At 47.0% G+C, this 18,395-nt stretch overlaps 1 protein-coding gene across 1 annotated transcript in view; it reads left to right on the top strand.

The window, feature by feature from the left end:
* Positions 1 to 2,119: 2,119 nt before the first annotated feature.
* HCN4 (hyperpolarization activated cyclic nucleotide gated potassium channel 4) overlaps positions 2,120 to 18,395 on the top strand; it is a 195,715-nt gene continuing 179,439 nt past the window's right edge. Inside the window, exon 1 of the mRNA XM_054041076.1 lies at positions 2,120 to 2,754. Within this exon, the coding sequence (XP_053897051.1) occupies positions 2,120 to 2,754 (635 nt within the window). The remainder of the gene's footprint in view (positions 2,755 to 18,395) is intronic.

Here is an 18,395-nt window from a genome sequence, read left to right as displayed (position 1 = left end):
AATCCCCGAATCGACGCTCTTACTCCACCAGCGGAGGTGGGAGTAAGCGCCGTCGACGGGAAGCCGCAGAGGTCGATTTTGCCGCCGTCCTCACAGCGGGGTAAGTCGGCTGTGATACGTCGAATTCAGCTACGCTATTCACACAGCTGAATTTGCGTATCTTAAATCGACCCCCGTAGTGTAGCTGTAGCCTCAGGCTGCAGGAGTGGGGCGAGATGCTAGGCGAAAGCACTGCCGAGTGAGGGTGCTGGTCCGGCTGAGGCAACATGTGCTGTGCGTGTGCACGGTGAAGTCACTCCGCTGCTGGCTGCATTTCTGCGAAGTCAGAACTCCGGTGACTGACACATCCGGGATCCCGCTGCCATAGATCGCTGGAGAGCAGACTACTCCGCCAGTGACTGACAGCAGCCTGCTGGGAAATCTGTACAGCTCTTCTCAGGGGAGGCGGGGGATTCCCTCCTTTTCTGCCAGTTATCACCAGTGTACAGGCTGCCGGCTAGTCCCGCACAGCTTGCACGGGCATGGCCTTTTCCCGATTTGGTTTTATTTTAAATAAATACAAAGGGAAAGGAAATAAAGAGAGCGGAGGACTTAGACCCCCACGTACAATAGAGACAACTATCCTCCATCTATTAGCGCACAGGGCCAAATTCATCCTTTCGGTAACTCGTTGGGCTGCAAAGACAGGGCACCAGGGGGCAGTTCGCAAATCTACGAGTTTAGAAAAGCTGGTATGAAAAATAGCCACCCAGAATATCCTCCATCCATTAGCGCACATGACCAAATCCCCCTCCCTAGGAATACGCCTGGCTGTGTCCTGACCCCACAACTTCGGCATCCCTTAAGGGAGGTTCAGTGCAGGGAGAGAGGCTCTCCAGGTCAAACTGTCAGTTTCAGCACCAGTCTCCTGGGAGACGCGGGAAGTCTGGGGTGAGCTGCTGAGTCAGCTGCTCCTGCCAAGTGGTTTCCCCACGTCTCAGGGAGAGCCCGGGCTTTCCACCCCCTCCCGACATCAAACCCAGGCGGCCTGGTTTGGGGGGTTGGGGGGTGTCTTTGAAATATAGCTTTGGAATGACCGCTACAGATCCAACCCCGCCGCGGGAGACAGACAGTAACGTTTACGGGACTCAGGGGATCGCAAGACAAAGGGAAGCCTGAAACCAATCCAGCCCAACCTGCGATCGAAACGCCGGGCATCCCTCAGACCCTCTGCTTTGCATGTAAGCACGTGTCCAGCATGCCAGCTTTTCAAGGTGAACTGAAGCTTTGGCTTTGCATTTTTCCCCTTTCACCAAAGCCACGGTGTTTTCGGGAGCAAAACTGCAATGACACAGTCACAACTCCAAGAACGAGCGGAAATGAACCTGTGTTGGTCTTTTTAACATTTGTAATTCATTACCCCCAAGTAGTTTCCTCTGAAACTAAACTGTACAATAAACCTGCTCAATGAGCGAAGAGAACCCCGGGATCTCGGACCAGGAGCAGCGCTGCAGTGCCCAATCCGAATGGACATTGCAGTCTGCGCTCAGCAATATTGCAATGTCCATCTAGCTATAGACCACCTGCCCAGCCAGACGTTGCCCTTTTAAGAAGCCGGGGTGATGGCTCAGGTAGGCAGAGCCTGTTTGCAGTAGTGCTCCTATGGCAACCCAATTGAATCAGATAGCCTCATGAATATTCCCAGCCCCAGCAGCTGCAGGAGGGATGAGGAGGGCAGTGATGTCAGCAAGCTGGGGATGCTGCAAGTTGCGGTTAATTGTATCTTAGTGGCTGGGGGGTGATGTGCGTTGTGCCGGAGCCGCAGCCCGTTCGCAAGCGGCATGGTCACGGCTGCTGCGGCCGCGGGGCAAGCCCGGAGTGAGGCTCTGACCTAGACTTGCCCGGCGGCGGGGCTCGGGGCGGCCCTGGATTGCAGTGACCCCGCCCCCCAGGGAGCAGGCAGCAAGGAACGGAACCGGGACGGGGGGGCTGCCGTCCCCTGTTGTGGACGCGGAGCCGAGCCTGATGTAGAGCCAGTGGCTGGCACGCTCCGGCGAGGAGATGACACGCCTGCCGCCGGCTCCCCCTGCCCGGTGAGCTGGGGTGCGGGAGGCCGGGGCCCCAGGGCGGAGTAGCCGCCATGGACAAGCTGCCCCCAGCCATGCGCAAGCGGCTCTACAGCCTGCCCCAGCCCGGTGGGTCCAAGGCGTCGATCATGGACGAGGAGGGAGACGGCGACAAGGACACCCGCAGGCGAAGCATCCGCCTCAAGCCATTGCCCGCGGCGGGGGGCACCCGGGGAGACGCCGGCCAGGAGCCGGGCGCCAAGAGCAGCACCAACGGGGACTGCCGGCGCTTCCGCGGCAGCCTGTCCTCGCTGGGCAGCCGGCACCCGCACGACGCGGCCGAGGGCACGCGACTCATTGGGGGCGAGGGGGAGGCGGCCTCCCCCGGCGAGGAGCGGAGCCCCCCGGGCGGCGGGGAGCCCGAGCCCCCACCGGCCCCCGGCGCGTCCCCCCCCCCGGAGCCGCATGCCCTGCCCGCCTCCGCCTCCATCAAACTGGAAGGCGGGGCGGGGGGCGACCAGATCACCCCGGACGAGGAGCTGCAGCTGGGCCAGGCCGGCTTCATGCAGCGCCAGTTCGGGGCCATGCTCCAGCCGGGGGTCAACAAGTTCTCGCTGAGGATGTTCGGCAGCCAGAAGGCGGTGGAGCGGGAGCAGGAGCGGGTCAAGTCCGCAGGGTTCTGGATCATCCACCCCTACAGCGACTTCAGGTACTGAGACCCCGCCAGCCATGCCCATCTCTAGCCCAGAGCCCCCTCCCCCCCATCAGCACCAGACCAGAGCTCCCCCCGCCAGATGTGCCCAGCCCAGAGCCTCTCATCACCCAACCCGCGCGTTGCCTCCTACCAGCCCAGAACCCCGCACCTGCTGCGCCCCTCCCAGCCCAAAGCCCCCTGCCCAGAGGGAACCTTCCTGCTTAGTTTCCCTGTCGCTGGAGCTAAAGGACGTGGCAGTTGCTGAGCAGCCCTAATGCAGACCCGCTCTTGTCCTCCGCGGGGTTTATTTGTTTAAGCAAAACTTTACTCCCCCTCCATCTTATTTTTGACTATGTTTTCAAATGTATCATCAGCTCCCACCTGCGTTAAGGGCCACTCCACAGTCCAGCGTAACTGGGAACCTGCCCTCCACCTGATACACAGCTGTGGTTAGTTTGATGCCTGCAGCTTGCTAAACTGCTCCTGCCTCTCCACTTCCACCCCTAGGGTTTACTTTGTTCATGTTCTAGCTCCGCTGTTTGCTATTGATCCCTAGATCGTTATCTCCCCCATCCCCCAAGAGTGGAGTAAGGATGTTGCTGCTGGGCTACTTACTGCAGCACAATTCGCCAGGCATTTGTATGTACAAGGGATAGCACCATTCATTAAGCAGAATCCTAGTCCTTCAAAGAATGGTAAAGACTTTTTTTGTTGCATATATAGATCCTGTTTGTGGACCTAATTTGAATGGGGTTAGTTAACCTGGTTTTGCTACAGAACTGTTCTCACTTTCACTTAAGTGGGAATCTTTCATTGTGGGTTAATGAGAGAATTAACTTGTAAGCAGTAGAGCCAATTTCTTTAATGCTCTCTGTCACAGTATTTGGGTATTTCTGGGTAATTGATGGCTACTGTACAGGCAAATGTTCCTCAGTGCAATATGTAAAGTACTGCAGTCAGTAAGGGAGTACTTACTGCAAGCAATGTCCAAGGTTTATTGCTTTGACTTTAATTACCGCAGGTTTATACGCTACATTAAAATGCAGTGGAAGCTCCCCATACAAATACATATCACAAAATGCATACTGCAAATCATCCAGCCCAGCATTATCTCCTAGAATGTGGTCAGGGAGATGGTTACAGGGGAGCGGGAGTGTTGAATTCTTACCAATACAAAGCCCCTGAAACTATGTTTTAGAGATTTAAAGATCAGTTCACACATTTCAAGGGTCCACACCTGCCAGTGATCAGATTAATTGATATTTCTTGAATTAACTCACAATAATAGGTTTTTTTTTTTAATCTGGAAGACTGCACTGTCAGTTAAATCCATGCATTGAAGTGTCCCGAATGCACTGCTGACCCTGCACGTAAGGGTTCCAATAGTCACATCATCATATTTAGTCCTTGTATGCATAATCTCCTTTATGCCTGGATTGAAAAGGGTTTAAAATTGCCTCCCAGTTGTGATGTCTCACAGACACCATGGAATGTGAGGGGTTGGCTTGAAAAACAATAATTGTGTGGCCTTGTCTACAAATCTTTGTCTTATCTGCCTCTGCCTGGATGTAAAACTGAACCAAACCTCTATATCCTCTTAGATTATTCTAGTGAACTGTTTTCTTGCATACAGCATCTTAAAGGGTTTGTTTGGTTCTTAGTGCATTGGCCATCTGAGCGGACTCCATCCAAAAGTAGCCTAGAGCTTGCACGTTTCACTCATACTCTGGATTCATTCTCTCCTTCTTTCTTCAGGGCTAATTTTTCAGCATAGAACCAGACTGTCAAACTCCAATACAGAGATGTTTGTAATAGTAGCCAATGTGCCTCTCATCCAAGGTGAGATGTTCCTATTTGGCTAGACTTGCTAAGTTAGCCAACACTCGCTGCTTAAAATAGAGCAACACATTATGAGGTAAGTTTTTATTTCTGAGGTGCTGCAATGCATGGCCATTCACAGCATCACACACAGGAATAAAACATGCAGGCAAGTTAGATGCACACGGACCAAATGATAAGACCAAATCTGTAACACGTACTAGGTCTCTTAGTCACATGCATATATGTGATTTGTTAGTATTAATAATTAAGTCCTTGCCTGATGTAGCCTTGTGTTTGTGCAGAGATGATAGCGCTGGCTGGATATTGTCCTCAGGTGCAAGGCACTCTTGGTTTTAAATTCCAGTTAAGATGGTCTGCTGCTGTTTTGTGTTCCCTTGTAGCCTTATGCTAGAAGCCTGGCACACAATATACACTTTCTTCCCACAGGCCGTACTGGGCCTGTCACAGATGGGACAGCGGCATTGGTTACACAATGGATGTTAGTGAAGGGAATGAAGAGAGGGGGAGACGATACTGTATTTTATGGCCATTGCCTGTCTTCCCCCTACTGTTTTCCCCCTTTCCCTGCTTCTAGGTCCCTTGAGAATATCTCTATGAAGGTGACTGCCACTGAAGGAAATGTGTAGACTTCCCTGAGAATACTGCCTGTGGCCAGTGTTTGAACTGAAGGGGGCAAATGGAATTTTCCCTGATTTTGGTGCTAAAGCATTCTTCTTGGGGGCAACTTAGTTCTCCCTTTTATGGATGACAATATTTTTGCCTCTGAAATGCAGCAGACTGCAACAAATAGTAGGTATTATCAAAGTACTTCCAAGGGCTGGATATCCTTGAGCCAAAGGACTTTATTTCCTCCATTGCAAATTACTCAGTGCAACACTGACTGCTCCTAATCAAAGGCAGGTGCAGATTCCATGCTGTTAGGACAGTATAATGGGCCTGATTCTCTGTTGCCCTGTAACTGCATAGTCTCCAAAGTGCTAGGGGAAAATTTTGTAATGACAACAAGGAGTCTGGTGGCAAAACCCCCGGGTTTTTACCCACGAAAGCTTATGCCCAAACAAATCTGTTAGTCTTTAAGGTGCCACCGGACTCCTCATTGTTTTTATGGATACAGACTAACACGGCTACCCCTCTGATATTTTGTAATGACTGCACAAGATCCAGGGCAATGGAGAATCAGTTCCCAGATTGTGTTTCCTGCCTCTCTGGGGTAACCAGTTTAACTGTTGAGAGTAGCTCTTGCACCTGCAGCAATGATTTTCCAGATCTCTGTCTTGTTGCATTAGACTGCTGGGGATGTGAACCTGTGGGCTGGATGCCTCAGTGTGTCGAGTCACTACTATTGGGCCTGATTCTGCCCTGACTTACATTGGTGTAATTCTACTTGCTTCACTGGAGGTACTCCTGATTTATAATGGCGTGCGGGCAGTTCCTGTTGCAGTGGCACAACAGATGCTTTCATCATAGATTGTCATTAAAGAATCTGTTTTACACCTAATATGGTTAATTCAGTGGCAAATCTATGACCCCTCCAACAGTAAAATGAGTTAATACGGCTTAATGCTCCATTGATCCCAGCTTCTAGTCCATTGCAAGAGGAAAAGAAACTGAATGACCTTTATAAAAATCAACTCCAATGCCCTAAGTATGGTGACTAATGAATGGGCTAATTCTAGAAGCACTTAAAAAGTGACTTAACCAATACACTTTCGATTAGAAATTGCTGTTACACTGAGAAGCATACCTATGTATTACTTACCAGAGTTTATTTGCATTCATGGTTGATTGCACATCAGTGCAGATTCAATGTACATTTCCTAAATCAAGATTTATGTGAAACTTTGAAAGCTTTTTCAGTAGCTAGATAAATAGATTCATAATTTCTAACTTGGAGGAAGCATTGATCCAATACAATTTGTTTAAGATAAAATAATAGGCAAACAATGATAGATTTTTGTTTGTGTTCGAGTGAAGGATATTAGGGGTATCTGCTTTCTCTGTGGTCAGGAACTGTTTGCAAAGTGGGTATAGCATGCTGCTTTTTAGAGTGAACTGAGCCGCAAATGTCACATGAAATGTACGAGCATCAGGAACTCTTAAGGAACACAGTTGTTTTCATTCCTGAATGTGGCCCCAATCCCCCAGATACTGTCAGCCTTAGTTCTTTCTACTGTGGAATCAATAGAACTGCTCCCAGTAGTATACACTAAACCTGGTAGTGTTTGCAGGCCTGGGCCAATGAGGGGATGAGAAGCACAAGGTCCATGATTGTTTTTGAATAGACTTATTGATTTGTGAAGGATCCCATGGGGCACTAGTGGATCAGTGCTTATCCACTAGTGGATCTTTCCTTGCTTATCTTTTTACTCATTGTTTTGCTAAGATGAAAAACCATTTGCAGCATGTACAGTGATACCCACTGCCTATGTCAGTTCATCAGGCAGGTATTGTCATCCCTGTTCTGAATCAGCAATGGTATGCTCATTACCTGCTGCTGTAAAATGGCTCTGAGTGTCACCTCTCTGCATCATTTTATGCCTGCCCATGTTCTGAGACCGCCCACCATAGTGAACTCTGATCCTGTGAATTGCTTACTACTGTTAGTGAAGTGGAATGGAAGCTGCACATTGTTTCAGTGTCAGAATGCAAATTGAGTGAGATCTCTGTTTAAAGTGAGAGGTAGAAGAAGCTCTGCCTGTTAGTAAAAATGGCAGGTATAGCCTAGTCATAGACACATGTTAAACACAGGTGGTTCACACACTGGAGTCTCTTTACTTATTTTCAAACTGATTATGCTTGGGTTAAAACTGGTGCTACATTGCTAATTGTGAAATGGTTTCACTGAGCCCCGTCCTGCAATCCTTACTTAGGCAAAACTTCCCACTGACTTCCGTGGGAGTTGTACTCTAGGGTATTTAGTAGGAATGGTTCAGGGTGTCACAGCTTCAGGGAAACTGCAACTGTATTCCATCTCCTCCCTCCCTCTCCCCCCACCACCCCATCTAGCCCAGGAGTGCCCAGTCATGTCTCAGATCTCTGCTGTCCCTTGTCTCTGGACAGGGACTCTTGACCCACTCCCTTCTGACGGGGGATTTTTAAGGCCACACAGCTCCCTGCCATCCACTGAAATATCCCCAGCAAGCCAGTCTGCTTAAAGGCCAGCCCTGTGTATTGCTTTCTGTCTGAGGATGACGTTGTTTTTACCGACAGGGACAAGTTACCACCCAGCTCTTTCTAAGCAAGCACATTCTTCAGGTAAAAGCATTACAGAGAAAAAATATAAAAACAATAAATGGATTTAAACACATACCAGGAGTCACCCATGAGTCTTATGGGGCCCTAGTAATCCAAAGTCTTTCCAATGCTTCTGCAATGGTTCCCCTCCTCCCCCTTGGACAGAAAGCCTTGTTTGCTGGATCAGAAAGCAGGCCCTACATCAGTTTAAACCTGGCCTTTTTATATCAAAAGCCCTTTCTTTGTCTGTTGGTCTCTGGAAAACCCAGTTGAACCAGTCTATGCAAACACCCCTCTTCTTCCCTCCCCCCCCCCGGAAATGATGCCCCTCTGGAGGTGTTTATAACCTAACTGATTCACCTGTATCATCCCCACACTGTTTGTTGTTCGTGGAGGAGCTGTGGTAACAATCCCTGTCCCCCAGTGATACATTATACACTTAACGCAGCATGGTCCCAGAGATGTTGCATGGGGTTGCAACATCTGTCACACAAGGCTCTAATCCAAATCCCGTTAAAGTAATTGGAAAGGCTCTTCCTGACTTCAGTGGGCTTTGGCTCAGGTTCCAAGAGAGGAAGCCCAGTCTTGTAGTTGGCTAGTCTAGATTCAGGGGGTCAGAGTTCTATTCCTGCCTCTGACTCTGTGTGTGCCCCTATCCAAATCGCTGAATTTTTCTGTGCCTTAGTTCTCCATCTATAAAGTGGGGATAATAGCTCCCTGCCTTACAAGGGTGTTGCGGTGATAAGTGCATTTGTTTATGAGGAATGTTCAGGTACTAGAACAAGCACCATTTAAAGAAAATAATACCTTTATGGATCAAACGCTGCAGCTTATTACCATAATCACAGGGCAAGATTTGGACCATTACCATAGTGGCTCTCAGCCCTTCCAGAGTACTTTACCCCCTTTACAAATCTGATTTGTCTTGCATACCTCTAAGTTTCACCTCACATAAAAACTACTTGCTTACAAAATCAGACCTAAAAATACAGAAGTATTGAAGTAATTGGAAAGGCTTCACTATTATTATACTACGCTATTACTGAAAAATTGCTTACTTTCTCATTTGTACCATATAACTATAAAATAAATCAACAGAATGGAATATAAATATTGTACTTACATTTCAGTGTATAGTATATAGTGCAGTATAAACAAGTCATTGTATGAAATTTTAGTTTGTACTGACTTTGCTAGTTGTAAAACTAGGCAAATATCTAGATGAGTTGATGTACCCCCTGGAAGACCTCTGTGTACCCCCAGAGGTACGAGTACCCCGGTAGAGAACCAATGCTGTAGAATACTGCTGTGATTATGTGTATTATACAACCGCAAAACACCAATGTATGTTGAAAGAATGTTACTGAGGCTGCAAAGTCAAGCCTTAAATAGGAAATGCCAGTATTTCAGAGCAGCATTCAGACCATCCTTTCTCTTCCTGCAGTCTCCTGCCTCATTTTTCACACACCTTCCAACTTCTGCAACAAATGGGGCAGGAGGTCTTACCGACAACAGTCTCCTTCATTACACAGTCATTCATTCATTCATTCATTCATTCCTATAGCAGGTTGATCCTGTTCACTGGGTGAGGCAGGAGTCATGTGGAAAAAAATAGCATATGCTCATGTAATTACCATATCATAATGCATATACATAAGGGGGTTGAGTTAAGATTGTATAGGCCATCTTAATTTGGGCATTTCCTGTCTTTTGAGTGCTTGATTTTAACATTCTTTTAAAATAGTTTTGTGTGTCATTTCCTAGTTTTTGTTTGCTTTTTTTAAAATATAGAAATTGCATCATAGTAGCACACATGCAGATCATCAGTAGGGTTGGCACCTTTAGATCTGTCACACCTGTAGATCTGCCACTTGAGCTAACAGTGACAGAGAGCAGCAGTAGCCAGGGTATCTATGTAGACCAGCACTAAAAGGGTGAGAGAGAGACATTATGGTTTTCACTGCTATTTGGTGACAGCAGGGGAACGGTGACGCTCGGGAATCTTGAGTTCCATTCTAGGCTGGTGTGTGTGCTCTGATGGGCACGCACTCTTATGCTCATTTCCCCCAAGCTTCCCCCTCTAACCAGTCCCTGTGTCAGTCCTGTCTCTTTCCCACCCCATCTTAGCCAGTTCCAGTCTCCCCTCCTCAGACTTCTTATCTCAGTCTCCTTGCCCAACAAGGCCTAGTCTTATGCCTCTGAGCACCCAGTTTGAGTCTCCCCTGCACTCCCAGTCCCTGCCTGTCTATTCTTAGTCCCCCCACATATCTTTGTTCCCATTTTCCTTGCCCAGTTTTCCCTCCCTCTCACTCCTTATCTAATCTATCTCCTTCACCCTGGTCTCCACCAATGCCTCCTCTGCTCACGGTCCCCAGACCCACTGGCTCCCAGTCCCAATCTCCCTCTGCAGGTTCTTAGGTTCTTCATCCAATCTGTGTCGTCATTGTTCCATCCTGGCTCCTTGACTCAGGGCAGCGCTTTAACATGTATAGTCCCGGTTTCCCAGCACTGTAAAAAACCCACCTCCATGAGGGAAGTAGCTACCCTGGCACTTTACAGTGCTGAAATTTACAGTGCTCAGGGGGGTGTTTTTTCACGCCCCATGAGCGAGAATGTTGCAGTGCTGTAAAGTGTCAGTATAGACAAGGCCTTGGTCTCTTTGCCCAGTCTCTTCAACCCCCCCCCATACACTCTATGGCTCCTTGTCAGAGCCGTCTCCTCTCCCCGCCCCCCTTCCTACTTTTCTCAATCTCAATCTCCTTGCCCAGCCAGTCCCAGTCTCCCACTTTCCCACAACTCTTCATCTCATCTCAGTCTCCCCTCTTCATCTACTGGTTCTCAGTTTCCCCACCTCCCATTTCCCTTTCCGACTCCCAATCCCTTTGCCGAAGAAGTGGCAGTCCCCTTTCTTCCCTCCTCCACTGACCTAAAAATGGAATTCTTGTTATAAAGACCAATTTTTAGATAAAATCTTCTACTTCTTGATTGCTGGATCCAAATAATCTCAATACATAAACCTTCCAGATTACACATGTCTATAGAAGTGAAATCTTCATCTTGCTAGGATGAAGCAGGTTTTTTGGGGGGGGGGGGCGGGAAGGAAAGTGTGTTTTATAAAAGTATTTACTGATGAGCACACAGAAAAATATACATGTAAATATTTTCAGTGTTATAAACAGGTGGGGCTCTGCTGTGCAGGTGTTTTGTATTATACAATAGTATGTGGTGCAATAAAGTAAGTAATATTGCATCAGAATGCTTTCCGAATACAGAAACCAGAATGCTGTCTTTCTGGAGATCAGCATCATTTTAGTTTGAAACTACTGAAATTTGTGTTTTGTTTCTTATCAGTGACTCATTAGCTAAGCCACAGAATTCTTCAGACTGCTCTTGGGACCATCATATCAGAGCTCTCCTCTTTCCCACATCATGCATTTCTCTCTCTCTCTCTCTCTCTCTCTCATTTTTAAAGACATGTTAGTGCCAAGGCAGTTACAGGTCAATCAAATCATTGTTGGTTCTAATTGGCACTCTAACAAGCTGTTAAATCATTTTACTTGCAGATGAATGTCACTCAGAAATAAAGGTGCCAAATCCTTTTCCTCCTTTGAGAACATCAAAGAATCCATTTCCCTGCATCTCTCTTCTCACTGATGAGTGTAAGTGAAAGGTAACTACCCGGGAACTGGCTTGTTGGAACTTGAGATTCAACCCACAGAGCTAAATGAATGATGGCTGCACAGAGGGCCTGTGTAACCATGTTCCAGTCTGGTCCCTTGTGTGATTGTACAGTAGAAAGGGTGCAGCTCTTATACAACATGAGACTATGGAGAAGATTTTCAAAGGTGGAAAGGGGAGTCAGATGCCCAATTCCCATTTCCTTTCAGTGCCTAATTGCCTTTTGTGCCTATGAAAATCTCTTTCCTGATCTGTAACGTTATCACCTTTTTGGTGTGGGTTATCTCCTCTGCCAAGCGCCTCCTGATACTGGGATATAGCCAGGCTATTGAGCATCTGTCAGTAGAGTCAACTCTGCTTTAAGCCATTTTAAGAGATGTTTTATGTAACATCATCTCAGATCCTCTCTCTAGGCATTCATGCCCATCACCATAGTGTCTAAGCATGTCTCATTCCCATTATCTATTAAATGGCTCAGCTTGCAAGTCAGAACAAGATTTTCCTAGCTAGTAACATTGAAAGCTCATTCTAGTGCCTCCAAATCACAGCTGCCTTTTTTCTGCCTCGTATACGACAGGCAGTAGGAAATATTCTGGAATCCTCATTTAGGTGGCCAACTTTGCTGGTGATGCATGAGGCAGAATAGAATGCAGCTTTGCTCTGCACAGATGTATGGGCTCTGCAGTGCTGACAGCACTAAAATGTGGTGGTGTTTTTTTGGTCAGCAGACAAAGTGGTTAGGATGTTGGGAACATTGAGGAGGGAGCAGGTGTGTGCTAGGCACTAACAAGGTGCCATTCTAGTGGCCCTTTTCTGACCTTGACCCTAGTTTAATGCTTCATTTCTTTGGAGTCCCTTTACAAATGCAGTATATTTGCCCCATGCAGTATATTCATGTCAGACATGGCCATCCTGTGCTTAGCATTAGCACCAGAATGTAATACAACCAGACAGTTGCTCCTGTTAGGACACCGCATGCAGCAATGGAAGGATGTCTCAGTAAGAGAGAGGCAGATGATGATCCAGAGGGGAATTCCAAGGTCAGCTCAAGGGACCATAAATCTGACATGATAGGCCAAGCCCCAGTGAGGCACATGACTGTGCCTCCTTTGTGGTGCGTCTTCTAAACATGCTAACTATTGATTTAAATCTTTGCCACTTTGGAGGGACAGGTTGCCTGTGTTTATGCATCTATTGTTAAGGAGCTTAGAAGCAGGAGAGGTTCTGCAGGTTGTCAACTGATTCTGGACAGTGATAGGTGCAAGAGCTTCCCCACTCCTCTTTCACAACTGTGGGTCTGGTTTCTGTGATTGCACAAGTGCTGGCTTTACTGTCAATGAGTACCTCCCATTCCTTGCGCTTGTTACCTTGTAGCTCTCCTTTCCCTTACTCAGAACTGCTCTAACGTTGCTGTAATTTGACAGATGTTTAGGTCCCCTGCACATTTAGGTCCCCTGGGAATGGGAAACCTGGTGAAGTATTTATAGATTTGTTGGGGGAGAAAAAAATCTCTTGCAAAGTTATCAGTGCTCCAGAGCTTGTGAAGGAGATAACAGCTGCATTCTGAAGACTTAGGGACTCCACATTAATAAGTCTCTTACTTCCACCCATCACATCACACATGATTTCATAGCCAGGCACTCACTCCCCACAGCACTAGTATCACTGTTGCCCAGTACAATGTCTTGTCTGCAAAGAAACAGAGTGCAATGATGGCAAGGGGTGGGTGGGCAGGGTGCTGAAACCCCTATTTGTCCACTGTCTCATTCTGAGAATTCAGTCCCCTCTGTTATGTTAGTGAAGAGATTGCAAGGAAGGTGCTGAACCCTGGGGGTGCAGGATGAGAGAATGCAGGAGCTGATAATGAAGGTATTAGAGCTCTGCAAAGAAGCAGATGTTGCGTTAGACACAGAAGCAGCACAGGGGTGACACTTTGCAGGCAGTGTCAGGATTTGGACTGGCTCTCCCAACAGTCAGAATGATAACAGGGTTGATACTGACAGCTGGCTCCATGCTGCCTCTTCGCACAGAGAAAACTCTTCACTAAGTACTGATTTGATTTCCCCCACCCCCTTGCTTATACCACTTTTTCCAGTGTTGTAACTCCACTGACTTTAGTGATTTACACTGGTGTTAATGAGGACAGAGTTGGGTACCTTCCATCCAGTCTTTAATGAGCTGTAGAGAGAGGAAGGACTCAGTATAGACTGGGGCCATATTCTGTTCACACTTACACTAGTACAAACCTGGAGTAACCCCATCAAAGTCAATGTGTTTGTCCCAGTGGAACTGAAGGATCAGTAGTCTCTGGAGAGGAAGCATTGTTTACCTGTCAAAGTGCAATGTTGGGAGGTGGGAGATCTGGGTTCTATACTTGACTCTGGGCATGGCTACCCTGGAAACTTCAAAGTGCTCCCATGGGAACTCTCCCGCGGCAACGCTTTGAAGTGAGAGTGTGGTCACGTGCGAGCTCTGGGAGCGAGCTCTCCCAGTGTTCCTGGTAATACATCTCCACGAGGGGATTAGCTCCGAGTGCTGGGAACACAGCATAATGCACGCCACAACATGGGACACCCTCTGCTTTTGGAATCGCAGCCTCTTGGTTACAGTAAACGTGACCCGATGGAAGGCCCAGCCCCAGGGTTATGCGATCTGGCCTTTTTGGGATGTGGCAGGCTTGGAAAACATCACCTGGTATAATCTCCTGTAGAACAACCTTTTGAATTATCCGTTGTGACGCTGGGCTTTCAGCTCAAATGTGAATGTGCTTCAGATAAAGTCAGTCCTGATTAAGCTCAGGTTAGAAAGTAGCTGAGGTGCTTGTTCCATGCTTGAGAGCTGGAACAAGGCAGCTTGAACAAATGACACATGCTTAAAGGAAAATCCAAGTATGGGGGTGGCTGTAGGCTGAACATTGACTGTATTTGAAAAGGTCTGGTCCTTAGCATTCAGAAGGCCCTATGCAAAGTAATGTGTGGGGGTCCATCTAGTTCTTTCACTATGAATGCCCCCTGCCACATCTCTCTGTACCCCTGATATCCCTCCTCTCCTGCCTGTCAGTGACCCACCACTTGGATGGGGTGAATTCCTCCTTGTTATTGTCCACGAGGCTTCTGTGACCACCCATCCACTGCATTGAACAGGAGGGGCAGCCTTTCAAGCAGGAGAGGTTAAGCTGGCTCTGTGGTCTGCTGGTACCGCAGCAATGGCACTGGCAGGTTTGTGTATGGTGTGGGTTACTGAGTATTTGAACAGGGATCTGGAAACCTCTGCCACAAGCGGAGCTGTGCAGTGAAATTTGCACTGCAGGCATGGGAGGATTTGCCTTGACAGTCTGTCCTGCTCTGAGATTTGCAGATTGTCAGCAGACCTGTGCGCACATCCAGCATCTTCAGCTTAGTAGAATTAAGATTTAGCTTCAACATAAGCTAATGCAAGCTGTGCCCACCCCACATAGCTGGCTGTTGTATGGTTTTGTGTCTGTCTAAGCATTCCGGCATGGGGGTGGATGTGTTATGTGTGTGAATGACTCTGCTTTGGAAATTAATATGTAAAATCGGGGGTGCAGCTAATAATAATACACTGCCTCATGAGTGATGGGGATGTGAGAAGCACAAAGCAGAGCTGAGCATGTCAGGGTCCTGTACTGGGAATAACATTTCTGTTATCAGAGCATGGTGGTTCTCAACCCCAGCTCCACATGGTAAGAGCTCGGATGTCCAGCCAGTGCCTGTCTCCTCCCACAGTCAGTGGGCATGCTAGAGATTGCAGTGGAGCTTCTCCAAAACCCAGCCTCTCAACCCCAAGAATAGCTCAAGCTGTACTGCAGGTTAGAGTGCATGTAAGTGAATGGGAAATGGGCAGTAGAGGTACAGGTGCCTGGTTCATCATTAAGGAGTGAAGGAGACATATAATCTCTATCCATGAATACAGAACTTTCAGAGAGCTTGAGAAAAGTCGTCTGTGCCTCCAGACCTCTGGAAGGTGACCTGCACAGGCTCTGACCTTGGCAGCCTTTACAGGGGTACTGTTTTCCTAAGGATGAGTGTTCTTAAACAATTTCTTCAGTGTAACTGGCAAAAATCTATGTTCCCAAGCAATATCAGGTCAGCAGTTCTTCCTTCTTCATCTCCTGGATGAGATATGCCAAGGCATGCTGGGTAAGAGTGGGGTGAAATGTTCCATAATCGTTCATTCAAATTCTCTTTGACTAGGGTTAGGGGTGGTCTTCCTGCATTCATTCATGGGTGTCCTAGTGAATTAGGTTTCAGAGTGGTAGCCGTGTTAGTCTGTATCAGCAAAAAGAAAGAGGAGTACTTGTGGCACCTTAGAGACTAACAAATTTATTTGGACATAAGCTTTCGTGGACTAAAACCCACTTCATCGGCTGCATGCAGTGGAAAATATAGTAGGAAGATATTTTCCACTTCATGCATCCGATGAAGTAGGTTTTAGTCCACGAAAGCTTATGCTCAAATAAATTTGTTAGTCTCTAAGGTGCCACAAGTATTCCTCATTCTTTCTAGTGAATTAGCTCGCTGGTGGGAATGTGTTCACTAAAAGAGTGAATGTTAAATGAATATTTATGGAAATTTGTTATATTCTTCACACCTGAAATTTGACTCAAAGGGTTGTGATCCAATCATGGAACACTACCATACCATGTGACTTGTATGGCCAATCAAAATGGTTTGATTCTTGAATTTCAAATCTTAAATCCTCACACTGAGCAACAAAGCATGTGTGAGTGAGAATTCTTCACAAACCTAGTCACAGCAAGCTGAGAAAGTCATTTGCTCCTGAACAGTTTGCGGGAAAGGTGAGAGGCACCATTAATCAAATAAACTATTTTGGTTTGCATTATTCGTCCAACTTTAGAACACAGATATACAGGCCACCCCTGGTTATTTAAGATCCACAGCAGTTTTTGAAAGAGTTGGTCTCCTAGCCAAATTCCAACTGGAATAATTCCACTACAGCTTCAATAGTGTACAGTATTTCTGTTCACATCCTGCCCTGAAATGTTCTGTGGGGGTTGCTGTGCATTGCTTAACAACTGTTGCATTTCATCCCAGAGTCAGCTTCACTCCAGTGCTGGGTGAAATTACTCCAGTACACGTAGTTTGCACTGTGGTGTGGGATCCTCATTGATATACAAAGGGAATATACTAACTATTTTTATTTGAATAGGTGTATGGTGCCAAATTCCTTGGTGTAATGCCACTGAAGTCAGGGAAATTACACCAGAAATGTATTTCACCCATTGTGTTTGTCTGGGGCTGATCTTTCTAGTTTAGATATTGCTTAGGCACCTATCACTGCTGTATCTAGAGCAATGCCCAAGTCCTGCTTTTGCTGTGCCATAGTGATATATACATGCTCTTGTTAATGTTTGTTACTTGTGGAATCTGACTTGGAGATTCCAGAGCAATTTCATAGAGGTTAAGGCCAGAAAGGAGCATTAGATCCTCCAGCCTGACCACCTGCATAACACAGGCTATACATTTTCATCCACTTACCCCTATGTTGAGCCCAATGACTCTAGTTGGATGAAAGTCCTCAGATGACTAATTTACTGTGTGCCACGGGCAGAGAAGAGGAGAGACTGAGGTGCCATCAACATCCATGGCCCATGCAGAGGCAGAGAATTGATTAGGTAAGACATGCCCAGATGATCCCAGCAAGTGAACTGCACTCTATGCTGCAGAGGAAGGTGAAACTCCCCCAGGGTCCCTGCCAAAAGTCCTTCCTGACCCCACTAGGATGGGGACCTTTAGGGGGCATGGAGTTTTCTCCCCTTAGCCCATGAAGAGGCTGTGGTATGAATCAGTGCTGTCTGTGGTGGATTGGATCCTGAACCCAGGAGTTAATTGTCTAAACAGGTTCAGAGGGTGCTGGGGAAGCTCTCCTGCACAAGCCTGAGAGGAAGGGAGCTAATCCACTCCTTGTTCTTCTAGGCTTCCTGGGAAGGACCGTCCCCTTGTTTCTGAGCACAGAGTAAAGGTTCCATCAACTGGTGGCTCAGCTGCTAAGAGTTGGAATTTGGTTTGGATGCCGAACTATCAGAACCTTTTTGTCCTGATGGTCCTCTCGCTGACTTCATGAGCTTTAGGGGAGGGTCTCCTGATTTACGCCAGCATGAGAAGAGAAGGTTTGCAAAAATGGGGCTGTCTCCTCAACTTGGCCCGAATAACTATCAGAGGATCTATCTGCCTATATCCTCACAACTCCTCCTGAGAAGCAGGGCAATTATCCTTATTTTACAGATATGGAAACTGAAGCACAGAGAGATAGCGTGACTTCCCAGGGTTATAGAAGAAGCCGAGAGGAGCAGATAATTGAACCTGGGTATCCCAGGTCAGGGACCAAATCACTGGACCATCCTTCCTCTCATAATCCTCTCTGAGCACTTCAGCATACCAGTGAGTGCAAGTCATTTGGACTGGGTTGTGCCAGTGTTAGCCCAAGTGGACACAATTAGGTAAAAAGGGATCAGGTCCTAGATCCTGCCTCCTACCAGAGCTTTCTTAAGTGCAGTGAGTAGAACAATAAAAAATTAAAAGCGATATCCTGGAAATCACCTCGTCAAGTCAAGGGAAGCAGTTAGGTTTTTTTCCTTTTCCCATTGAAATCACTGGGAATAGGGATTGGTCCCCACATGTGTAGAATTAAAAACTACCAAATGTTTTAGACAGTGAAGTATTTAAGGATCCAGCTCCTCCTTTGCTTCCCTGAGTTCAGGGATCTGTGCTTTTTTAGCTGCCATCACAGCTACTTAAAACAGGGCAGGGAATGGACTTACCCCTGGGCATTGACAGCAAATGGAAAAACCTGTTTTCTGATATTTTCTTTTAAAATATAAATGTGGTTGTAACTTTAAAGTCTGGGGAAATCTCTTGTGG

Source organism: Malaclemys terrapin, chromosome 10 (genome assembly GCF_027887155.1).
Source record: "Malaclemys terrapin pileata isolate rMalTer1 chromosome 10, rMalTer1.hap1, whole genome shotgun sequence".
In the NCBI taxonomy this organism is placed as follows: Eukaryota; Metazoa; Chordata; order Testudines; family Emydidae; genus Malaclemys; species Malaclemys terrapin.
Note: the sequence above shows the minus strand (reverse complement) of the source record. Positions and strands in the feature narration are given on the sequence as shown.